General features: G+C 52.6%; 9 protein-coding genes across 9 annotated transcripts; 3 read left to right on the plus strand and 6 right to left on the minus strand.

Annotated features, from left to right (window-relative positions):
• Positions 1–61: 61 nt before the first annotated feature.
• P168DRAFT_235731 (nitrogen permease regulating protein NPR2) lies at positions 62–3578 on the minus strand (the record flags this gene model as incomplete). The annotated part of the gene is made up of 5 exons (XM_024833485.1): positions 62–1024; positions 1093–1229; positions 1280–1708; positions 1778–1900; positions 2795–3578. The coding sequence occupies 5 exons, from the start codon at positions 3576–3578 to the stop codon at positions 62–64; spliced, it is 2436 nt and encodes an 811-aa protein (XP_024692993.1).
• A 1770-nt stretch (positions 3579–5348) lies between these two features.
• On the plus strand, positions 5349–8109 carry P168DRAFT_310972 (putative DNA repair protein; the record flags this gene model as incomplete). The annotated part of the gene is made up of 9 exons (XM_024839447.1): positions 5349–5376; positions 5437–5454; positions 5503–5633; positions 5681–5779; positions 5837–5990; positions 6038–6306; positions 6366–6935; positions 6987–7232; positions 7411–8109. 9 exons carry the CDS (start codon positions 5349–5351, stop codon positions 8068–8070), a joined length of 2175 nt encoding a protein of 724 aa, XP_024692994.1. The 3' UTR covers positions 8071–8109.
• On the minus strand, positions 8082–11465 carry P168DRAFT_290468 (urease Ure). Its single transcript, XM_024837216.1, has 9 exons — positions 11234–11465; positions 11095–11181; positions 11013–11039; positions 10768–10929; positions 10553–10723; positions 10141–10482; positions 8807–10093; positions 8687–8746; positions 8082–8597 (listed from the first exon to the last, which is right to left on the minus strand). Exons 1-9 carry the CDS (start codon positions 11252–11254, stop codon positions 8337–8339), a joined length of 2418 nt encoding a protein of 805 aa, XP_024692995.1. The 5' UTR covers positions 11255–11465; the 3' UTR covers positions 8082–8336.
• A 414-nt stretch (positions 11466–11879) lies between these two features.
• P168DRAFT_290469 (HMG-box) lies at positions 11880–13445 on the minus strand. Its single transcript, XM_024837217.1, has 3 exons — positions 13212–13445; positions 12388–12765; positions 11880–12331 (listed from the first exon to the last, which is right to left on the minus strand). Exons 1-3 carry the CDS (start codon positions 13290–13292, stop codon positions 11900–11902), a joined length of 891 nt encoding a protein of 296 aa, XP_024692996.1. The 5' UTR covers positions 13293–13445; the 3' UTR covers positions 11880–11899.
• Positions 13446–14168: 723 nt separating this feature from the next.
• Positions 14169–14995, plus strand: P168DRAFT_269291 (uncharacterized protein). The gene has a single exon (XM_024835130.1). It carries the CDS (start codon positions 14539–14541, stop codon positions 14956–14958), a length of 420 nt encoding a protein of 139 aa, XP_024692997.1. The 5' UTR covers positions 14169–14538; the 3' UTR covers positions 14959–14995.
• A 266-nt stretch (positions 14996–15261) lies between these two features.
• On the minus strand, positions 15262–16544 carry P168DRAFT_269296 (cytochrome b5 reductase family protein). Its single transcript, XM_024835131.1, has 4 exons — positions 16439–16544; positions 16086–16374; positions 15956–16030; positions 15262–15899 (listed from the first exon to the last, which is right to left on the minus strand). The coding sequence occupies exons 1-4, from the start codon at positions 16481–16483 to the stop codon at positions 15331–15333; spliced, it is 978 nt and encodes a 325-aa protein (XP_024692998.1). The 5' UTR covers positions 16484–16544; the 3' UTR covers positions 15262–15330.
• A 386-nt stretch (positions 16545–16930) lies between these two features.
• P168DRAFT_327360 (60S ribosomal protein eL20) lies at positions 16931–18148 on the minus strand (the record flags this gene model as incomplete). Its single annotated transcript, XM_024841231.1, has 4 exons — positions 16931–17481; positions 17541–17717; positions 17787–17971; positions 18142–18148. The coding sequence occupies 4 exons, from the start codon at positions 18146–18148 to the stop codon at positions 17323–17325; spliced, it is 528 nt and encodes a 175-aa protein (XP_024692999.1). The 3' UTR covers positions 16931–17322.
• Positions 18149–18679: 531 nt separating this feature from the next.
• csn12 lies at positions 18680–20671 on the plus strand. The gene is made up of 6 exons (XM_024834378.1): positions 18680–19297; positions 19348–19420; positions 19469–19621; positions 19675–19736; positions 19787–20207; positions 20259–20671. The coding sequence occupies exons 1-6, from the start codon at positions 18729–18731 to the stop codon at positions 20340–20342; spliced, it is 1362 nt and encodes a 453-aa protein (XP_024693000.1). The 5' UTR covers positions 18680–18728; the 3' UTR covers positions 20343–20671.
• A 101-nt stretch (positions 20672–20772) lies between these two features.
• On the minus strand, positions 20773–22152 carry P168DRAFT_290473 (BTB/POZ domain-containing protein). The gene is made up of 4 exons (XM_024837218.1): positions 21919–22152; positions 21499–21846; positions 21114–21387; positions 20773–21036 (listed from the first exon to the last, which is right to left on the minus strand). Exons 1-4 carry the CDS (start codon positions 22134–22136, stop codon positions 20995–20997), a joined length of 882 nt encoding a protein of 293 aa, XP_024693001.1. The 5' UTR covers positions 22137–22152; the 3' UTR covers positions 20773–20994.
• Between the last annotated feature and the right edge of the window lie 240 nt (positions 22153–22392).

A 22392-nucleotide genomic window follows, 5' to 3' on the forward strand; every position in this document is an offset into this window, starting at 1 on the left:
CAAAATTGTAATGTATGAGGTATGTAGATAGATCAAGGGAGATCCTGGAGCTAGATTGCTGTCACCGGTGGATGATCAGAACTTCGCCCGCATATCTCTTTAATCTGGTTGTCAGCTCTCGCTCGCTGATTTCCAGCTCGGTGCAGATCTGGTCGAAGCAGTGCATTCCGTCGAGGTATTTCGACAGAGACTTGTCGTCTATGAAGTCATCGTCATCGATGACGACTGTTCCTGGTCGGCTGCCGTTCGGCGTGGGCCCCAGAGAAGCTATCGGGGCGGATTCTTCGCCCACACTCGAGGCGTATGGGGTGTTCGTGCCGGTTCCAGGTCCGCGCGAGGAGGCGCCGCTGGGGGGCTGGGAAGAATGGGGGTGATGGTGGTTGTGGGGTGCGAAGGATTTCATCGGCGGGGCGGGTAAGCCCGTCGCTACGGCGTACTTGTGGACGCGGTACAGGAATCCCTTGATGATGCCAAAGGTGATGAACCGCCTGATGTCGATGTGGGCGAGTTTGCGGCTGTGTAGGGTGTACCATTGCTTGACGCTCTGGCCTTGCTTGAGACTCGCGTAGAGTTCGATCAACCCGACGCCGTCGATCGTGTCTCTTTCTGGGGCTTGACTGTCTTCGGTACCGGTTGCTATGGTGCTTGGTAGTGTGGCATTTGCGGAGGCCGAATGAACCGAGGCTACCATGTTTGTGAGACTGGGACTTCTTGGGCTGTGACTGCCGCTCGCGGTGCTTGCTATCTCGCTGGCACCACCGGCGGTGGACGCGTTTCCGACCGTGGAGTCGAAGACGGTGGTGACGTAACGGGCGCATTCCTCTTGCATGTCTTGGTCGGACGCGAAGGTGGAGCTGAACTGCGCCGTGAGAGCGTAGATGGCTGAGAAAGAGAAGATGTCGAGGAGGACGAGGCAGCCGTAATAGAGAAGGTGCCGGATAGCGCGACAGGTGAGGGAGAAATCCGTGTCCGAAAGGATGGAGATGATGCGAACGCTGTTGACACCGTTGATGTGAGGCACGACCTTTTCGTTCTATTAGCTCCTACCATACAGCATCGGGTGCGTAACAGTTGATCGCAAGGGTTGCATACGCGTTGCATGGTTAAGTCCCAATTCTCATCCATGAAGGCTTGATATCGCACCGTAAACAGTGGAACTTGCCAGGACTTGACCGGTGGAGGGGCCGGATACACGGGAAAGAGTTTGATATTCAACGTGTTCAGATCGTCTGTACCATCTGTCAGTCACCGTTTCACCACCCTGAAGGAACGCCCATACCGATAGGGATCATGCACTCGCAGTAATTATTGAGGTCCTCCATCAAGGTCTCGCACAAACTGTACACTTTTCCCTCCCCAGACTTGGAATAGTCCCTGGACAGAAACTGATTTTGTTCTTCGAGCCCGTGCATGATATCCGCCAGCTTCTGGACCACACTCTTGTATATATTGAAATCCTCCTCTTCCGGCAGCACCACACAAAAGTTGAAGATGAACTCATTGCGGTCATAGCGAGTGGACTTCATGCAGATCGGGTATCCTAGAATTCGGTACCCATTGATACAGACCTGGATTAGATTCCCACAGAGCTCCTGGCGCGGAATCACGAAAAAAGAAATGTCGGGGAAAGGGAGGAAAAGAGGTTGCGCGGGGGCCGTGGGCGAAGGAACAATGGCGCCATTTGGGACTTGGTGCACCACCTTGGGGCCTGTTCCATAATCACAAGATTAGAATCTTCCTAGATCAATGGTCGTGGGAGGTTCCATGGTCAGCTTACCTTCCTGGGTATCAAATTTGCTATAGAAGATGGCTTTGATCATGGTGAACGAGGGGCGCGTTATCTGGACGGGGGACCGATGGTGATCAAGAGAGAAAGCCCGGGAAGAATCGAAGGAGGCATCTTTTCAAAAAGATACGCATTATGGGGTATACGCGTCCATTGTATGCCGTGTATACAGGGCTACTCCGTACATGGGATGGATGAGATGAGGTTAACGTGGTGCTGGAGAGTTCCAAAAATCGGAGAAGTCGCGGGGAAAGCAAAGATGAGCGTGGAGAACCCGGCGGTGACCAAACCTTGACTTGGGGCTAAACCAGACTAGTATTTTCTAGTTTCTTACTTCTCGTCGATCCCCGTCGGTGGTTTCATGTTTCCACACGAGCTTATCAGTGAAAATTCCCGCCGTGTCTATCTCTATTATTCCTATCATATATGAGTGCTAAATGAACCAAATCCGGAAAATAGTCATGTTGAATCCTAAAATAGTATCTTCCGGGTTGAGCCAACCAAAGTTTCCCCAACACCGGATCAAATCTAAAAGCAAAAAAACACCACATGTTATCAAGCAAGTTTAGACAGCGCTGAAATAAGATGCAGTCGACCACGGGGTATTAGACGGACTGGTCTGAGCAGATTTGCACTGGAAAGTCAAGGACTGCCAGCTTCGATCTGCCACCTCAGACCACGTAGAAAGATCATTACGCTTGAGACAGAATAGCAAGAAAGACCACCGTCAAAAGCGCCACCAATGCAGGAAAGAACCAAGTCGAGAAACCAGAAAATAAATGAAGAAAAAATAGGGGAAGAAGAAGAGAGAGGCACGGAATGGTTCGCTCAATCTGGAGAAGTGTAGACAACCATAGACCACAGGTCCGATCCATGTGACAAGTTACCGGGCTGCCCCCGACGAATGTGGAGGACGACGAATCGCACTGCGTGCGGAAAGGATCCCCGACGGTAGGAATGGTCGAGACAGGGATGAGAGAGAAGCAGATGGCCGAATGCTTGTCCTACCCAGATTGGGCATGGGGGTGGTGGACAAGTCCCACAGGAAATTCAGCGGCTGGCCCATCCGAATCGCATTGAGTACGTCTGGATAGCTTCCGCGTTCCCGGGCTTCCTTCAACCACTGTTCCCAGTCTTCGTCCAACGGGACGTGGACGCCGCGTTCCCGTGCGGCGCTCGCTGCGAGAAGCCGGTGATTGAGTTCGACCCCACAGCTCTCCATTTCCTCGTCGCTGGAGTCTTCCTCCGACTTCTCTTGTGTCTCGCACTCGACCCCCCGGTCGTCAATGGGTGCGGTCGAGGACGTGGCGAGGGCGTCTTCTTGCTCTTCGGGGACGGAGGTCGATTCTTGGTTGTGTTCCACACCCCCGTCGAGGTGGACATAGATGGATGGAAGGGGCGAGGGCGAGGCCGGTCGGACACCATCTGCTGTAGTATCTCGTACTTTTACTCCCTCTTCTTTCTCGTATCGCTGGCGCGCCGACTTAGTCCCTTCCCAGCGACATAGCGACGAAATCTCAGCCTCGGTGAGCCCGAGATCATCGAAAACGCGGAAGAGCCGTCGGTGCCATGGAAACCGGCTGAGTCGCATGCGGTGGGGCCGGTAAGAGTAGTCCAGACCGGGGTACTGGGCTTCGACGGAGTCTAGCGATCCATAGAAGGTCGAGGTTTCGATACGAACTTCGGGGACGAGATTACGAGTAATATGCGCGGAGAAAGTCGCCGGGTCTCCCGTGCGTGGGCGAGGGAATGTTGCGCTGTGCACAATTTGAGCCAGCGAGGGTTTGTGCATGGCGATGGCAGATCGAGAACTAGCTTGTGGGGTGGGTAGGAGGTAGAAGTATACCCGGAAGACAAAGAACAATCAAAACAAGTGAGCAAGATATGAGGGCGAAGGGGAACAAAAGGAAAACCCCAAGGGAGAGAAATGTTATGGGGGGAAATACAAATGAAAGAGAGAAAAATGAAACAACAAAAGTAGACCAAAAGCGCGCAGAGATTATATAACCTTTTTTTTTTCCTGGCAGGAATTCTAGTATCAGGGGAGATGCGCCAGAAACGAATTGGAAGGGGAAGGAATCCAATTAACTGTTTGCGGAAGGGCGGAAAAGGTCAAGGATCGCCCGTCAGTATTAATAGGGAAGAAAAATGAAAGACAAGCCAGAGTTGGGGCGGGCTAGATGGTAACGATGATGGATCTGGAATGCCCGATCTCACCAAAGTTTCAGCTCAAAGGGGAATCACGCAGTAGGTGGTTGTTGTATAGGTGTTGTGTTGGTGTAGGCGTGGGCGTAAGAAGGACCCCACGGAGTTGAGGTGTACGAGGAACGGCAGAAGATGCAGTAGTTATATGATGACGGTGGCGGTAACGATGCTTATGATAATGCTTTGTGATGGTCGACAGTCGATAACAAACAACCCCACGATCCTTTCTTTCCTCGGAGAGGAGGGGGGTGGATTTCAAATGAAAGGATCTTTTAACCCCTGGAGGGTTGATGATGTGACACACCACCAGAAAGCCTTGGCCAACTAGATCGAACAAGAGAAGATCCTGTCCATTCTGGTCGGTAAGAAAACAGGAAAAAAGGGAACGGCCCTAGGTATGTAGGAGGGCTCGATAGATAAAAGGTGAAGAGGAGAAACAGACGACACGAAAAGTATCCCGTACTCCTCGCCTGGTGGATCTTATATATATGTATATCTCTGTATTGTCGACAAGTCGAAAAGGGTAGAAACCATCGGCTGACACGGCCAACGCATGCAAATGACCAGCGCATAGGAAAGAGCACGCTTTCCAGCCCATGGGCCCGTTTTCACCGGTATTTAGTTACCTAAATCCACGGGGAAAATGAATTGATACGTATGTAGGTGGGCTGGGTTCGGAGTTAGTCAACCCAATTCATCCCAAAAAGGCCCAGTAAACTAATCGGTCTTTTTTCTTTTCTTCTTTGATTCTTGTTCCATCAATCGACAGCACTGCGTTGGCGGGCGGGTCTGCTTCCTATCCACTCTCCGCCTCACCCTGGCTAGACCCATCTGCAAGGCCACTTGGTCGCCGTCTCTGTCGTGGTTTCATGCCGGATCCTATGTAGGCGGTAGCCAAATTGTAAGGTACTTGGAAAAGGGAAACATCCGACTAGCGAGAACAGAGATGTCCTTGGGGATTTTGCTCTGCAGTACAGAGGATGGTGGGGTCTCCTTCTTGTATAGTGATGGTAGGGATTATTTGTGGTCTATCATTTCTATATGAACCGATAGACGATTGACCAGTAAAATGAGGAATTACATTACCTAGTAGTGGCATGGTCGATTCAGCTGTGATGAGTTGGTGAGGTGCGGTGGAATCAACCTTGAAGTCGTCCAAACTCTCGATATGGGGACGGTCACGTGTGGCATCCGCAGTCATGAGCATCGCAGCCTGGACACCTCAGGAACCAGAGCGAAATGAAGACTTGAATCTTCCATACTGGCGATACATCTTCCAATCATCCAGTAAGCACCTGAATATGACCACCCACGTCGCTCATTCCCCCGTCATTGTGTCGAGAGATCAGACTACGTGATGTCGACCTTTGATGGGGTTGTAAAAGGTATGTCATCTGATGGCTGTCATCTACGAGCTAGCCAACGACAGCTAATCATATTGATAGAATTCCCCGGAATCCAAAGTATGTTCAATTACATTGATATCGTCGGATTGATGCTGATTTACCTAGTCGATTACTTCCGAAAAAATCAAGATAGGCCGCCTCTGGCATGCTTTCTCAGCCATGTCCACAGTGACCACCTTCAAGGGCTGGAGTCTTTCCGGTCCCCGTTCATCTATTGTTCGGCGGCGACTAGAGATGTATTTCCTCCGAGATGTCTGTTAGAGATGCCATGCTGACTATGCAGTTGCTTCTACGCATTGAGAAATATCCCCATCGGATGAATTTCAGTAAAGGAATCCTGGAGGCACGACGACTACACTATAGACACCTATCCAAGCTTCTGGTATTCCACTTGGTCATTTCAACCTATTTAGATCCCCGTTATACTTATAATTTATAGAGACCGATCCCTTTGGATACCCCAACGGAAATCGAGCTAACACCCCGGGTCTCGATCCGGGTCACGCTTTTAGATGCAAACCACTGTACTGGGGCAGTGATGTTTTTGATCGAAGGCGACGGAAAAGCAATCTTATATACAGGAGACATCCGCGGTATTTCATCTGTTGCGCATGCTGTCACTTGCACTAACCATAAACAGCTGAGACCTGGTGGGTTAACAGCCTTGTCCGACACCCGGTCCTCATCCCGTACACGCTGGGGAGAAAGAGCCTCGACAACATATACATCGATAATACGTTTGCACGCCAGTCTCATATCTACCGGTTCTTTCCGTCAAAAGCTGAGGGACTAGCGGAGCTTTTGCAAAAGGTCACGTCCTACCCAGCGAACACGGTCTTCTACTTTCGAGCGTGGACCTTCGGCTACGAAGAAGTCTGGACGGCCCTCTCAGCGGCCCTCAATTCCAAGGTAAGCAGTTGCACTGCAAGGGGTTTCATCCTGACGTGTTCATATTCTAATGTGCTTAGATCCATGTGGATCGATACCAAATGGGCATCTACAAGGCTCTGAAGTCCCCCGGGAAAAGCGATGGCATAGCAGCTTCGCTCTGCGGGTTTGCACTCGGCAACAGAGTGGTTACAGGCTGCCTCAGCGACGACGAAAATTCCCACGTCCATAGCTGTGAACCAGGCCTGAATTGTCCGGTGCTATCTTCCGAAAACACGGTCTTCATAACTCCAATCGTCAACCGAACCAAAGACGGGTCCCAACTCCCCGAGGTCGGCGCTGGCGGTGGAGGTGGTGACTTGTACCAGACCCACGACCTTGAGCTCCCAGACCAGTCAGCCCTGGACCAGCTGGACCAGCTGTGTCTCGAGCGCACCCACGACCCCCATGCGTTGGAGCAAGTAAGGAAGACGCTCGCGCAGGCCTTCTGGTCGAAGAGCCGAACGCTCTCACTCGACATTTATGGAATCAAAGACGAACACGACATACCTCTCGAGAACCTCGTCAACGTCCTCAGTCGGGGTTCTACGGACGGGGGTCGGTGGGATTCCAGGGATGCTAGGTCATCGGACCCGCTGCCCAAGATTATTGTACGTATTACCAGCCAGCAATTGGATCGCGATCTAATCCAGACAATCCAGCACTTTCCGTATTCCCGCCACTCGTCCTACGCCGAACTCTGCGAACTGGTCGCTGCATTCCATCCAAAAGAGGTGTTTCCATGCACAGTCGACCCGGGAACTTGGAATGAAGATGTCTCGATGGTGAGACTGTTTGGACATTTGTGCACGGGGACAAAATTTTCCCACGACAACTACATGCGAGACATAGCCAACAGTGGCCAACGAAAGCGGCGTCGATCATCGAGCAATGGGATGACAACGTTTGTAAGTTCGATAACTTTTCTCCATCGAAGCCAATAACCATGCCAGGTTCCAAATCATGCCCTGGACTTGAACCCTAATGCGCTACTGCCCTTATACGCGACCAATCTTACATTTCCCCCAAATCTTCAAATTCACACATTATCTCCATGTGGAATCTCTACTGATATCCTCTATCCAGCACCAAGAACAACTGCCCACCTCCCAGCAGCATAACACACCTCCAACCCCAACACCACCATCACCAGCGCAACCAGCCGTACCCAACACCCTCGCATTCCCCACCTCCAGCAAGGAAACAAGAAGCGCAAAACACGATGAAATCCGTCTCGCACGGCGTTTCCTCCAAAACAATAACAACAATAACGATAACAACTTGCCCACAGCACAAAAGACCCACTTTGAACTCGAATCTCTCCCATCTTCCTGGACAAGCAACGACACCACCACAATATCACAGAATCAGAACCAATCCCAAAATATCGTCGTTCCAGCAAACGGTTCTTTTCCAGTACGCGACGACACCACCGATCTCAACCTCAACCCTATCTCTAACGTCAACCCCTCAAGCCCTCCCCCACGAACACCCTCCATCACCACCTCCGCTTCACCATCCCAAGACCAGCAGCAACAGAAGCATTACCTCAACGACGAAAACCCCGAATGGCCCATCGACGACCTCGACCTCGAACCCAACCATGATAATCACCACGAAACGGAAATAAACCCCCGTCAGCGGGAGGCATACCTCGCCGCACAAGCAGATAGCTACGATGCGTGGGCGGACGTGGGACTCGTTTCTGCGGGCGATAATCACTGTGTGGAGGAGGTTGAGTTGTAAAATAGCCAAGTAGGTTTAACTATAACCTGTATATAGAACAAATGAAATAATTGAATAAAAGAAATATATAAACCCAGCAATGAATACCGAGAGAAGGGTATCAAAAGCGTGACCGACTAACCAACCAATTTACTCAACACACACATGTCCTTCTCCTCCTCACAGTCCACTCAAACAACAGCCCAACATCCTATACAACACGTATAAGTATCCATCTCTACCTCAAAACAACACAAAACATGCCAAAAAACAAAGAGAAAGAGAAGTTAATAGACAAAATAATCCTGCGTCAACGGCAACACCGTCGCCGGCTGCGCATCGCACAACATCCCATCCGCCTCCACGGTATAACTCTCCGGATCGACCTTCATCTTGGGCATCGCGTCGTTGTGCTTCATGTCTGCTTTGCCGACCGAGCGGCAGTTCTTGACCGCTTCGATGCGCTTCTTGATGTTGTATTTTTGCACCGTGCCGCTGTCGATGGAGGCTTGGGAGACCCACATTACTGAGGTTGAGGGAAGGAGGGTCTATTCTTTTATTAGTTTTGGGTGGACTTTTTTGGGGGTGGGGGGGGTTGTTTGTTTGTTGGTTAGGTAGGTAGGTGTATGAAACTTACGGCGAATTGGGGTCGCATGATTACTGGCTGAACGGTGGGGATGGAGCCGTTGGGGTCGCCCTTTGGTTCTTGTTAGTGATAATAGTCCTAGTGTAGAGGAGAGGAGAGGAGAGAAAATACCATATGAGAAGCAGCAACCATTCCACTCTTTAACACTTGGAACGGCTTGGTTCCAAAAGAATTAGGATACCAAAGTACCAAATCCGCCAACTTGCCGACTTCAACACTCCCAATCAAATGGGACATGCCCTGCGCGATGGCCGGGTTGATTGTGTACTTGCTGATATACCGCTTGACGCGGAAGTTGTCCGCGCCCGTGCCCTCGTCTTCCTTGAGCGGACCGCGCTGCTCCTTGTTCTTGTGTGCGGTGTTCCACGTGCGCAGGATGACCTCGCCACAGCGGCCCATGGCCTGCGAGTCCGAGGACATCATGCTGATTGCGCCGAGGTCGTGCAGCACGTCTTCGGCCGCGATGGTTTCCGCACGGATGCGGCTCTCGGCGAAGGCGACGTCCTCGGCGATGTTTTTCGATAGGTGGTGGCAGACCATTAGCATGTCGAGGTGCTCGTCGAGGGTGTTCATGGTGAACGGGCGGGTGGGGTTCGTGCTGCTGGGGAGCACGTTCGGGTGCTCGACGACGGAGATGATGTCCGGGGCGTGGCCGCCGCCGGCGCCCTCTGTGTGGTAGGTGTGGATGGTGCGGTTCTTGAAGGACTCAATGGTCTGCTCTACGAAGCCGGACTCGTTGAGCGTGTCGGTGTGAATCATGCATTGCACGTCGAACTTGTCGCAGACTTCTAGGCAGGTGTCGATCGCGGCTGGCGTCGAGCCCCAATCCTCGTGCAGCTTCAGTCCCGCGGCGCCAGCGACGATCTGCTCCTCGATGCTCTTCTCGCCGCAGTCGTTTCCTTTGCCGGTGATGCCGATGTTGAGCGGCAGGCTGTCGCAGGCTTGGATCATCTGGCGCATGTGGACGGGCCCCGGGGTGCAGGTGGTCGCGTTGGAGCCGGTCGACGGCCCTGTGCCGCCGCCGAGGAATGATGTGACCCCCGAGGCGAGCGCCTCTTCGGCCTGCTGCGGGCAGATGAAGTGGATGTGGGTGTCGAAGCCGCCGTAAGTCACGATTTTGTTCTCGCCCGCGATCACGTCCGTCGAGGACCCAACCACCATGCCGGGGTCGACGCCGGACATCACGTCGGGGTTGCCCGCCTTGCCGATGCCGACGATGATACCGTCGCGAACGCCGATATCCGCCTTGTAGATGCCGGACCAATCAATGATGAGCGCGTTCGTGATGACGGTGTCCAGACACTCCGCATAGGACCGACCGGACGCCTGGCCCATCCCTTCGCGAAGACTCTTACCGCCGCCAAAGCTGCACTCGTCGCCGTAGTTCGTATGGTCCTTCTCGACCCGGACCCAGAGATTGGTCATGCCCAATCGCACCAAGTCACCGGTCGTGGGCCGAACATGCGCGCGTAGGCTTCGCGCTCCATGCTGTACGCGGACACCAGGGCCGCATCCGCCGTGGGCTCGGGGACATGGGCGAATCCTTGGACCTGCAGGCGTTCCATGATCTCCTCGGCGCGACTGATGTCGACCTTGCCGGAGGCGATACGATTGCCGCCGCGGATGATCTGGTGGCCACCGATCTCGACGAGAGTGACGGTCTTGGTGTCACCCGGCTCGAACCGCACGGAGGTCCCCGCCGGAATATCCAAGCGGAAGCCATATGCGCGCAGACGATCGAAATGCAGCTGAGGGTTCACCTCGATGAAGTGGTAGTGCGATCCGACCTTGCCAGCGTTGGCCGGTTAGTCTCTGGTTCCGTCCGTTCGCCGAGTGGGGGAACCCGCGATGACCCACCTGAATTGGCCGATCGCCCTTACTCATGACCTTGAGCTTGATTCGCCGACGGCCCTCGTTCAGCGTGATGCGATCGTGTTTGCCGGGGAGAATGACCCCGGGTATATTCTCGGGGTGGTAGTCGTCTGGATCCGGGTCGGGGAAGGCATCGGCCGGGGGACGGGGAGGAAGCTCCCGTACAGGGCCTTTTCAAGATCGCCTTCATTGCTACTGACCGGGTGCTGGACGGTGACGAGGTAGGTTCCGGTGGGAAAGGTTCCTTCGACCTGTATTTCGGAGAGGGTGGCCGTGACGGAGGGCAAGACATGGCGACGGCCGAGCATGGTTTTGCCGATGGACATGAGGTCGGCCACGGAATGGTTACCATCGCGGATAAGCTAGATGGTCAGATTGATTCTTTCAATTTATTGTATTTTAATTTGTTATATTTTGTTGTATTTTGGGGACAGGACCCAATTACCTCTTGCAAGTTGGAGGCGATCAAAGCCTAAGACACGCCGTCAGTTGATTTGATCTATGATGGCAGCATGGACAATACATACTACAGTCTCTGCATGATTGAGTCGCACACCACGAGCGAGACGACGTTGCGCCAGGAATCCCAAGTGGGAGATGGTGAGCTTGTCCAGCTAGAGAGCACGTCAGTTTGCGATCATGGCACCGGAAAGGGAACGATCGTACCTCTTTGGGGATTAGATGCATCCTCCAACGACACCCCGCGATACAGGAATATAATATTTATATAAGAATCAGTGAGTCCAACAGATGGAATAACGATGCATTGAAAGGGACTGGAATTGCGGGGAGAAAAAAAGAAGAAGAGAAGAGAAAGAAGGCAGTGGATGGCTGCATCATGAGGTTCCAATTGCCGAGAGAGATAAGGCCGATAAGATGGTTGACTAACGGAATCAATCAACGCGAACTAGTTCGATGGTCAGTCGTAGATCCAGGCTACCTCAGTGGTGGTTTAGTCTAGATTGCCTGGGTTGGACCAGCCAAGGAATATTCAACTCGTGAGATCATTCATCGCTGAATCCACCTCAGTCTCCCCAAGGATCCGATTTGGTCGCTGCGTGTGCCAAGCGACCCGTTCTTCCGGATGCATCCTCCATACTACGATTTACTCACTATTGTTTTTAGGATCAGGAATGGACAGAAATAGTATGAAAGAATACACATCCTAAGCCGTCCAACGAGAAACAAATTCAATGGCCACATTTGCATGAATGATAACAGACGAAACATGAGAAAAAAGAAAATGGGAAAAGAATGAAAATAGATTCACGACTCTCAGAATCCCCAGACTATCCGACAAGAGATTAATAGAAAAAAAAAAAAAAAACATTCTTAGTTCTCACCCGCCTCGCTCTTGCGCTTCTTCTTAGTAGCCCGCTTGTTCTCAGTGGCCGGAGTCTTCCGCGTCGAAGCCGGTTCCTCATCCTTCTTGGCGGCCGGTCCCCGTCTCTTCTTCTCGGGAGAGGCCCTCTTGTTGGCGGGGGTGGAGGCCTCCTTGGGGGTGGCCGCAGCGGGCTTGGCGGCCTCGCTGCGGCGACGCTTGCCGCTGCGGGGGGGAGTGGGCTCCTTGACCGGTTCAGGAGACTCCTCCTCCTCCTCCTCGGACGACGAGGCCTCGTCGTCCGAGGGCGTGGCGCCCTCGACATCCTGCTGCAGCTGGTTGGCGGCCTGCGCATTCTCGTCGGCAAACGACTTTCCGGCCTTGTAGGCCTTGACCTTCTCCTTGTAGGCCGCCAGATTGTCGGCGTAGATGTTCTTGTACAGCTGCACTGAACGTTAGTGATTTGATCACACGTGCAACTAATCGAGGGAAGACTTACCACTTTCTCCGACGCGGGCATGGTCGCCCAGCGGCGAGCGCCCTCGTCCGACACCTCCTTGGGTCGAGCAGACGGGCCCAGCTCCTGGGCGATCTTGGCGCGGTTGTTGTGCATGTACAGGAAGAACGGGGTCAGGGTGCGCTTGGGGGCGTTCGGGTCGGGGGGAGCGCGCTTGCGCTTCTTCTTGTCACCGGGACCCTCGGACGAGGCACGCGGGAGACCCAAGGCGCCCAGCAGACCGGAGTCGTGGAGACTGAGGTTGAAGGTGCCCAGATCGAACTGGGGCGCGTCCCGGTTCAGGACGGAATTGGTGTGGTTGATGTAAGCGGCCTGGAGCTCTGTGACGGCCCGCGACAGGTTCACGAGGCTGGTGATCACCTAAGGGGGGTCAGTTAAATGTTGGAACGGTTGCGCAAGGGCGGGTAGAGACATGGTGGTATGGGGGGAGGTGGTGATATCGGCGGTACACGCGACTCACTCCTCACCATGCTACGGGGATTGCGCCGATGGCGACCCAGTCATGGTGGAGGGCGCGAGGGCGCGGGTATGCGACGGAACGACAGACACCAGGGAAATCAATCCGTCACGCGAATTGGAGGAAGGTCATAATCCAGGCAGTATCCTTGGCAATGCAGACACGCGATCATGCATTGACAAAGACAGTGAATCCTATTGTTTATGCCCCGTACAGGATTTGGGAGGGAAGGTTGGGGGAGTGGTGTCGCGGTGGCGCGACCAGCACCCTCGGGCGCGGGCGGCAAATGGGAGGTAAACAAGAGCTCCCTCCCCTCCCCAAAAACACAAACGAAATGAACCGTACTTACATTGTCGCGAGTCTTGGTAAAGTCGTTGACATTGACCGAGATGACGGCATCGTTCGCCTTGCTATCCTCTTGATGCGACATGACGCGAGGATGTATGAAGTGTGAGTTGATCGAATGAATGGTAATAACGACGGGAAAGGTAGTAAAATACAGCGGGTTGTGGGGAGGGGGAAGAGGGAGAGAGAGAGAAAGAGAAAAAGAATTTTCGTCCGGCGGGGAGGGGGGAGTCGCGGGTGTTAGAGGGCGGTGGCCCCTACTAAATAGCGGCGGTGTCGGGGTGCGTCAATCGCTGCGGGTACTGTTTTGGGCTAGGGGGGGAAGAGTCCTTAACGTTTCCTTAGATCCTCCCCTAATCAAACCCCTACAAGGTTGGACCCCCCGGCGCTAAACTGGCACTGCAGCGACGGCCACGATGTGACACCTCCCGGGAAAACGCACAGCAACGGTTGTTGGGATGAAAATGATCTATCAATTTATTATTATTATGAGTACTTGCTTCTTTTTTACTTTCTTTATTTTATGAATTCTATCAGTTTATTTTCGATACAAATAATATATTGAAAACATATTACTTTTAATTGTAGAAATACAATAAGGTGAAACTACAAAACAGTGACAATTCTGCAGCCGCCCATAACCCCACCACCGGGAGGCGAGAGAGCTCCATGGCGGTTGCACGGTCGCATTGACAAGCCTAATGATCTATTTAAATACCCACAACCAGTAAACAATCCAAGACGTTTCAATAGTCAAATCTACCCTGTAAGTTCAATAGAATACTTAAATAAAGTAATAGACTCGAATACAATATATTATACAAATTAATTGATCATCCGGTTCCCTGGTTCCATCACGGCCAAGGCCATCTAGTGAGGCGCAAGCAAGTTGCTCCGACGGGGAGAAAGCGGGGGACCTAAATTATGATTCTGCACAGCACACCTTCTTCCACTTTACATCCTCGCGTCTTCCTCTAGTCTGTGGGTCTGAAACGTTTACTATTTGAACAGTATATGGAAAGAATCAACACCATTCTCCCACGATCCACACAGACACAGCGAGGCAGAAGACAAACTGCCATGTCGGATTCGTGGTCGATCTTAACAGCCACCGCACCGCACCGTTGACATCATCCTATCCTACTATCGACCTGTCGAGAATCGATCTTTGGGGTCGATCGCGCGCTGTGTCTATATAGGTATAGGTAGGGCTTAGTCGACTATCCTTATCTTATTTCTACGATATACCTATCTATATCTTCTATCTCTCTCCTCTCTTTGAAACAGTGACAAACCACTCGAAGTAAACAAGAAGAAATCAAGAAAAGAAAATGACTACAAAGGCCTACATCCTCGTCTACGAAGGCACCCCCCTCGACTACACCGAATACCGCCACACAGCCCTGCACTTCGTCTTCGCGCAGGGCTCCTCCCGCACGATGCATGTCGTCGGCACCCAAGGCCTCTTCGAGTTCGAAGAAGGCGTCGACCAGGACCCCAGCGAAGGCGGCGAACTCGTCCGCATGATCCCCGTCGCCGACATTCCTCGCTCTGTCGCTGGCCCCGCCATCAAGAAGGCTGTCTCCGCCACGCCGGTCAAGAACGGTCGCGCGGACCTCGAGTGGAATTGTCAGAATTGGGTCGGCGATGCGCTGGCGCAGATGGTTGAGGGGGGCTTTGTGACGGCTGCCGAGAGGGCGGCTGCTATTGATTCGATGGTGGATGCTTGTTTGGAGGCGAAGGATGATTGATCTTTCTTTCTTGTTTTTTTTTTTTTTTTTTTTTTTTCCTTTACCTTTTCTCCTTGGGTTCTTTTTATTCTGTTCTTTTGATTTGTATCTTCTGGGATTGATTGATTAGATGGATGAGATTGGATGATTGGATACCCCGCGTTGTGTCTACGAAGGAAATGTCGGTGCGGCAAGGCGTCTGGCCTGTATATTCGGTCCTTGTCGATAGATTTGTTCTTTTTTTTTGTGCAGGTTGCAATTTAGTTCGGATGGTATGGCATTAGATAGACGGTTCATTACAGCATGGGATCATGATATAAATCTGTGGAAAACTCACCACTACAAAGTGATGATATAAATCAAATCTATCTCACAGTATTACTCTAAAAGTACCTAAAATTTGTACACCTGGTCCTTGTTGTAGCCCAGCTCCTGCAAGATACCGCTCAGCTCGCCCTGGTCCTTGGGGCTGACCTTGGGCCCGCTGATGGCCTTGTACATGCCCGGAGGACCGCACACAAACAGCTTGATGTTCTCCTCCTTGGGCTCCGGCAGCACCGTCTTCAGCAGCTCCTTGCTGATGTAGCCCTTGCCGCCGGTCCACTCCTTGGGCGGGTTGTCCAGCACGTAGAAGGCCCGGAAGCGGCGCGGGTAGGTGTTCTCCAGCTCCTCGAACTCCTTCTTCAGCAGGATGTCCTCCTCCTTGACGTTGCCGAACACCAGCGTGACCTTGGTCTTGTCCTCGGGGTTCTTGAAGATCTCGCGCGCCAGCTGGTACATCGGCGTGATGCCCGTGCCGCCCGCGATCAGGCAGATGTGGTCGTGCTTGTTCGCCTCCCAGGGGTACTTGGGGAGGGGTCCCTTGAACGCCAAGCGCTGGTCGGTGTTCATGTTGTGGATGTGCTCCGACATGGGTCCGTTGGGGTAGGCCTTGACGACCAGCTCGAGGTAGCCGGGTTGCGCTGATGTGGCAGTTAGTTCCTGTCAACGTCGCGCTGTTGTTGTTGGCTAGACTTACCTTCATCGCTCACAGGAGTGTACGGACGAATAACGACCTTGCCGCCCTCGGGTTTGAACTTGGTCAGGAGAGCCGCTGTATTCATAAGCTGGAGGAACTTTTTTCGTAGAACAACTGGGTCTCTACTAACACGCGACGTGAAGGCCAGAGACGGCCTCCTTGTCCTCAAACTCAAAGCGCAGACGCTTCGTGTTGTGGCTCAGAACCTCAACGTTCGCCAGCTTCAGGTCGACCCAGCCCTGGTCGCCGCCGACGAAGACCTTAGGGCGCTCGGCGGGGGTGCTCCCCGAGCTGTAGCGGTACAGACCGATACCGGCACCGGTCAGACCGACAGCGACGTAGATGGGCGTCAGCGAGGACTTGCCCTTGGGGGGCTCGGGGGCCTTAGGGGCAGCCTCCGCGGAGTACTTGCGGAAGGCCTGTGTCCTGTCAGTCCCACATTCCCTGTGTACATGAAGGAAAATTAGAATTGAACGAGCTTACCTGTCTCAGAGGCTGAGCAGTGCGGAAAGCTTGACGCGCAAACATAATGGCTACAATTAATGAGAAAGGGGGTAGTTCAATTGGTGAGAGAACGGAAAGAAACAAGAGAGAAGCGGAGAGGAGAAGTTCTGGAGTAACAGGAAATCAGCTCCCTCGCTTTTCGGGGAACCGAATTGCCGGAATGACGCAATAGGTTAAGGTACGATAATAATACTGCACTGTGCGCTTGTGTATTACTAAGCTGTTATGTATGCGTTGCCCACTGTAATCGGGAGTACGGAGCAGACACGATAATGCCACTGCAGTCCCATTTCTTTGCGAGTGGATATTTATTATCGATCAACGTCTGTGATGGGTCTTATTGGCTTTGTACTTCTTATTGTACCTGGATTGGCTCGTGAGGTAGAAAAATCAAGCCGTGCGTCATCTGTCAGAGACAATCTTGCAAACTGTACGGAGTAAATCCGCAGGCTCTATCTGATAGAAGACCTGTCAGAATCCCAGACATATTCAACAGGTGAACTCGCACATTGATCCAATACTGGTGACTGCATATACTTCCTGACGGGCCCACAGATGGATAGCCTGGCAAAAGAAATAGGTCAAAGTCTCCCAGCAGAAATAGGTAGCATACTACAGACCCACAATCTACACTACATGGATACATTGAAAAAAATTGAAGAACCCCGTGATATTTTTTGGAATATAATTTCAGTTCGCTGCAGAGGACGCAAAAGACATCATAACCATCCGGCCCAGGACGTGGACGGTAGATACACGTCGGTATCCCGCGTGATCTGTGTCCTGCATGCATGCTATGGCCATAACAGTCGTTCACCGCACACTCCGTTGGACACTCCTTTCCCCAAACTCCACGTTCACATCTATGCGAAGGTAGAAGGACGAGAGTAGGAGAAGATCTGCTTGCTGCCGGTCTTGGCGGAACGGTGGGGCAGGGGGAACTTGAGGTCCTTGCCGAGCAGCTGCTTGAGGTAGGGGCGGCGGATGCTGTCGGCGTTGTCGATCTCAACGACCTTGAGGATCTGTAGATTGCAGTTAGAACCGGTCCAGTGGTTCGATCTCGGGGGAAACGGGAACATACGGCAACGGAGCCGAAACGGGCACGGTGGCGGGCAGCCATGTCCTGGTAGAGGGCCTCGACGGCGTCGGTACGGCTCATCTCACGGAACTCCTTGTACATGTTGTGGGTGCCGGAGCGAGAGTCGTAACGGAGCCAGATACCGAAGTTCTTGACCTTGAGGGGGTGCTTCTCGTTGATCTAAACGTAGGGTCAGTCGACATCGCCCTGATACCATGCTGTAGGGGTTCCTTCTGCTCGGTCACATACAACGTTGACAGCAACAACCTCACCGGTCGCCTTCTTGACCTTACGGAGCTGGGTCAGGAAGTACCAGAAACGCGACTTGGCCACAACAGGGTTGGGCGCAAAGATGCGCATGCGGTACAGCTTGGGCGTGGGGTTTGCCTCGGTGGGCAGATGACGCCCGATGACCTGGTACTCGGTGAGACGCCCTGGAGAGACGAGTCAGTGACTGTCAGGGAGAATGCGATGCCTCCATCCAAATGGTTTGATCCAGTGCGTTGAGATCCGTGCGAAACGTGGGCCGTCCACCGTGAAAAAGTCCGAGACTCCTGTTCATGCCTTGGCCATATGCGACTGTCGTTCAAATTTTTTCCTTCACTTCCCATCCTTCCAACATCCCCCCATCGATAAATATGGTAATTCCGTCTGTTTCATGTGTTCGCATCCGAGGATACCCAGGTTCTCTTTTGATTTTCGATCGGAGGTCGTTCAACGTTCGCAGGAAAAGCACCGCACCAGATCCACCACGGAAAGCGAAATTTCGGAAAAGAGATAAAACTCACCCATCTGGAAAAGAAATTCAAGTCAGTATATGCTTCTCAAAGACAATGAGGCTGTCGCGGTTCAAGAAGGGACCTACTTTTGTTGACGCTGTTGTGGTTAGTGTCTCGAAAGGTGTGCCGGCTGATCTTGTCGCGGAATTGTGGATTTTTTGTGAGTTGAACTGAGTTGCCGAGTGCTCAACCCTAACTAGGGCTTGACTGGGGACTGCGGCTGGTCTTGGCGACTATCCCTCTTTGGGATGGTCAGCCACACCCGCCACGATTGGGCGGTCAAGCCACGGATCCGCGGAGTTAACTTGGTGGGGAAAGAGACCGATGGCTCACGGTGTCTTATAGATACTGCTTGGGTAGATAGCTCAATCGACCCGTTTCACTATCTCACAGACACTCTCCAGTAACCGCCATGGAGTCGGTCTTTGACGATTTCAAGGAAGGCCAACGACTCGGGTCCGGTCCCTATCTCGCCGCCGCCCTCACACCGGTCGCGTCACCGCGTTGTCCCTCTCGATTGCAATCGTTCTGCTACTTCTCCAATGCAGCTCATATCTCCCAAGACCTCCGCCACTCCCTCTTTCACATCGGTGGCGTGAAGATCCCGAAACAGGAGCAGACATGGTGGACGGACGTCTTTACAGCCTACTGGAAAGCGGTCGGGGAGATCGTTCGGATCGAAGAGCGCTCTTCTCGCGCCAGTTGGGCGAAGGTGTTCGACGCGTGGAAAGACGTAGCCAATATCCTGATAAGGGCATACTCGAGCTCGGCTTTTCAGGCGTGGACCATCCCGTGTCTATATGTGGTGGGGAAATACCTGAGGGTCTTCGCGATCAAGGCCGACGCGGAGCTCTCGTCACAAGACGACGTGGGGTTCGATCGCTTTCAGGAGGACGTCACGGCGGAGTTTGAGAAGAGTGCCAAATTGGAGGAGGCTGCTCGTGTGATCAATCGGATGTTCACACTGTGTCTCAGTGACAGGTGCGTGGTCTATGAAGCTTGTGGGTTGGACAATCGCTCACTAGGATTAGGGCGCCGATCGACGAATCGCGGAAATGGGGAATATATAATACAATCAATCTATTATTCAAAACATATTTCAAGGTAAGCGCTCGTCCTTCGGGGTCAGTGGTCGGGCTAACATTGTTCTAGCTCAACTCCGTGGGACTTTCCAAAAGTCTCCTCCGCGCCCTTGACGCATCGTCCGCAGATCTCCCCGACCTGGAATCCTATCCCAAATCGCACATTGTGACTTTCAAATACTACGTTGGGGTCATCCACTTCCTCGACGAGAATTACACAGAGGTATGTTCCTCTGGAAACTCATAATGTATGGGAAATAACCACTAGCTCGGCAGGCAGAGGAACATCTGACCTACGCATGGAAACTATGCCACCGAAATGCGACGAGAAACAAAGAGTGAGCAACCCTTCTCAACTCATGCACACCCACTAACCCCCGCCCTCCAGACTGATTCTCATGTATCTCGTCCCCTGTCACATCGTCACGACACATACCCTGCCCAGCAAACATCTTCTAGCCCAATTCCCCCGACTCGAGAAACTCTTCCGCCCGCTCTGCAACTGCATCCGCAAAGGCGATCTCGTCGGCTTCGACGCCGCAATGTCAGCCGGCGAAGAAGAGTTCGTCAAACGCCGCATCTACCTGCCTCTCGAGCGCGGCCGCGACATCGCGCTGCGCAATCTGTTCCGCAAGGTTTTCATCGCGGGCGGATTCGAGGAGCCCAAAGAGGGCCAGCCCCCGATCCGGAGGACTCGTATCCCAGTTGGGGAGTTCGCGGCTGCTCTGCGCATTGGCACCCATGCGGATGCGAAATCGCGGGTTGACATCGACGAGGTCGAGTGCTTGCTGTCGAATCTCATCTACAAGGTATGTCTCAGCCTATCCATGATTATGTTTCGTCCCGCTGACAAACTGTAGGGTCTAACGAAGGGCTATATTGCCCGTGAACGAGGAATGGTAGTTCTCAGCAAAGGCGGCGCTTTCCCGGGCACGGGGGTTTAATCGGTAGCACTACACCGCTTAGGTCAAAGTACCATTTCAGTCTAATAGACACGACCGATCTTCGGCATTATAATCCCCATGCCACCTTGCAAAATCCACGACAAACCTGCCAAATTTTACGTGAGGTCTCGCTAAGATGACTGGTTCGGCTATGAGGTGGCGTGCAGAAGTGCCATCTGCGGGTCATCAGCGCTCTCTCCCTCCTATGTGGGGTTATGCACGACATATACCAGATGCATACCCATACCTTTTACCTAGTATAGCTTGACCGTCAGGTCTGGTTCCACTGTGTTCTGTCTACAAATATGGACTAGCCTTTTCGACATAGGAATACATTTATGATTTACGACTGACTGGCTAGCTTGATGTCTGCGATGCGTTGTTCTTACGCATTAGACAATGTTGGTAAACGTGATATCAATATTAAATAGTAGCAGTGTGTCAATTTGGGTATTGCAAATTCCAGCCCAGATGAGAGATGAGTGATAAATATAGATATAGTACAAGCAGTGCGAGGGGAAAAGAACACAAGGTACACACACCGAAAGTCAGAACAACAGCCCCGAAGTTATTATGGGTAGGAAAGATACGGCCCGCATATAATTCCAGCTCCGCCGTCCATCGCCGTAGTCATAGAGTATGAATTAACTCGTCAACAACCGACCCTTGACCTCCTACTTCCTTCTGTATCGTCCTATATAAAACCACTGTTAGCATATCTGTAGTATACAATAAAAGCCCTAGCATAAGCCAGTAATCAGTATGACTCACCATATGATTACACATAGCCACAAATAAATCAAAGAACAGCTTCCCACCCCGCTCCATCTCCATCTGCATCGTCCCGCTTCGTTTGAAGGTCGACCGGCTGCCGATGATCAGCGCCAGGTACTGCGCCCGCAGATTGGAGTCGTCGTCTGGTGTGTGCGCGTAGGCGTACCGCGCGCTGTTGAGAATGGTGTCGCAGGAGATCCCGCAGTGGAGGCCTTGTTTACGGAGGGCGAGGCGTTTTAGGTTTTCGAGGCCGTATTTTTGCGCGGAGCAACTGTTCGTGGGTTAGTCAATGTTTTCTCCTCTTTTTGTTGGACGAGCTCGTTCAAGTCTTGATGAGAGATTGAATGATTGGAACAAGGGGGGGAAAGAGGGAAGACCATACTAAATAGCAGTGTCGCGGAGGATCTCCGCCCCCGCTGCATGATGGAAGATCGTCGCGCCGGAGCTCTGGCCTTCGCTGTCTGTCCTTGATCCTTCCAGCTCCCAGGTGTTGTAGCGTCGGTTACGGAGGAGGCGAGGGGAGTAGTCGCCCTTGTATAGGAATTCGAGGATGCAGGAGAGGACCTCGGGCTGTTCGTTGGGGAGGCTGATGCGAGAGCCGCCGGGAGAATCTGAAGATTGGGCGCAGACGGTGGCGAAGTATGGCGAGAGGCAGAGAATGTCTCTGTGAGCTGCGAAGAGGCGGCCGCCGGGACCGACAGAGATGGTGACGACTGCGGGGGTGAGGGAGCTGTTATCGCATCTGATTAGTATTGTTTCTTCGATGGATTTTCCAGACTATAGGATAAGCAAATGTTCTCACGTTTCGTCCGGGGGTGTCTGTGGCGTCTGAGACGTTTGGGAAGCCTGGGGCATCTGTCGTCGCTCCAGACGTCGGGATCCGCTGGGGTCTCGGAGTAGGATGCGCCTGGATCGAGTTGCTTTTCCGGCACCGTATTTGGAGGAGAAACTGTCTGGAGAGGATTGGAGCTGCCGTCGAGATGAAAGCAGCCTGGAGCTGGTTTGCTGTTGGGGCGGCATGTTGGATGAAATGGTTGTTAAAGGAAGAAAGATCGCGTGCGACAGAATTCAGGGGGGTCTCAGCTGATAAGAGCTTGCCCAGCAATCCCTTGTTCACTACCTTCACTATGCACCAATAATCTATACTCAATTTGAAGTTTTAGTCAATTTCATGAATAGATATCTCATTCCTTCTTCATGGCTTGATTTGTTAATCTGGTTTTACTATTCGCGATACTGTTAATGACGTCGAATGGGTTACCGGATGTGGAAATAT

The sequence above is a fragment of the Aspergillus campestris genome (assembly GCF_002847485.1).
Source record: "Aspergillus campestris IBT 28561 chromosome Unknown P168scaffold_6, whole genome shotgun sequence".
Lineage (NCBI taxonomy): Eukaryota > Fungi > Ascomycota > Eurotiomycetes > Eurotiales > Aspergillaceae > Aspergillus > Aspergillus campestris.

What these genes read in the sequence shown, in the direction of transcription:
- P168DRAFT_290468 (XM_024837216.1), bottom strand. Translation starts at nt 11,254, where the DNA reads ATGCATCTAATCCCCAAAGAG. An exon ending in GCATGTTCGGCCCACGACCG is followed by an intron (nt 10,094 to 10,140) that starts GTGACTTGGTGC and finishes GTCCGGGTCGAG; the next exon opens with AAGGACCATACGAACTACGG. An exon ending in TGGTTGCTGCTTCTCATATG is followed by an intron (nt 8,747 to 8,806) that starts GTATTTTCTCTC and finishes CAAGAACCAAAG; the next exon opens with GGCGACCCCAACGGCTCCAT.
- P168DRAFT_290469 (XM_024837217.1), bottom strand. Translation starts at nt 13,292, where the DNA reads ATGTCGCATCAAGAGGATAGCAAGGCGAACGATGCCGTCATCTCGGTC. An exon ending in TTACCAAGACTCGCGACAAT is followed by an intron (nt 12,766 to 13,211) that starts GTAAGTACGGTT and finishes GACCCCCCTTAG; the next exon opens with GTGATCACCAGCCTCGTGAA. An exon ending in TGCCCGCGTCGGAGAAAGTG is followed by an intron (nt 12,332 to 12,387) that starts GTAAGTCTTCCC and finishes CGTTCAGTGCAG; the next exon opens with CTGTACAAGAACATCTACGC.
- P168DRAFT_269291 (XM_024835130.1), top strand. Translation starts at nt 14,539, where the DNA reads ATGACTACAAAGGCCTACATCCTCGTCTACGAAGGCACCCCCCTCGAC.
- P168DRAFT_269296 (XM_024835131.1), bottom strand. Translation starts at nt 16,483, where the DNA reads ATGTTTGCGCGTCAAGCTTTCCGCACTGCTCAGCCTCTGAGACAG. An exon ending in CTGCTCAGCCTCTGAGACAG is followed by an intron (nt 16,375 to 16,438) that starts GTAAGCTCGTTC and finishes GACAGGACACAG; the next exon opens with GCCTTCCGCAAGTACTCCGC. An exon ending in CTCTGGCCTTCACGTCGCGT is followed by an intron (nt 16,031 to 16,085) that starts GTTAGTAGAGAC and finishes TTATGAATACAG; the next exon opens with CGGCTCTCCTGACCAAGTTC.
- csn12 (XM_024834378.1), top strand. Translation starts at nt 18,729, where the DNA reads ATGGAGTCGGTCTTTGACGATTTCAAGGAAGGCCAACGACTCGGGTCC. An exon ending in ACACTGTGTCTCAGTGACAG is followed by an intron (nt 19,298 to 19,347) that starts GTGCGTGGTCTA and finishes CACTAGGATTAG; the next exon opens with GGCGCCGATCGACGAATCGC. An exon ending in TGTCGAATCTCATCTACAAG is followed by an intron (nt 20,208 to 20,258) that starts GTATGTCTCAGC and finishes GACAAACTGTAG; the next exon opens with GGTCTAACGAAGGGCTATAT.
- P168DRAFT_290473 (XM_024837218.1), bottom strand. Translation starts at nt 22,136, where the DNA reads ATGCCGCCCCAACAGCAAACCAGCTCCAGGCTGCTTTCATCTCGACGG. An exon ending in CTCCGCGACACTGCTATTTA is followed by an intron (nt 21,388 to 21,498) that starts GTATGGTCTTCC and finishes ACCCACGAACAG; the next exon opens with TTGCTCCGCGCAAAAATACG. An exon ending in TGGCTATGTGTAATCATATG is followed by an intron (nt 21,037 to 21,113) that starts GTGAGTCATACT and finishes GGTTTTATATAG; the next exon opens with GACGATACAGAAGGAAGTAG.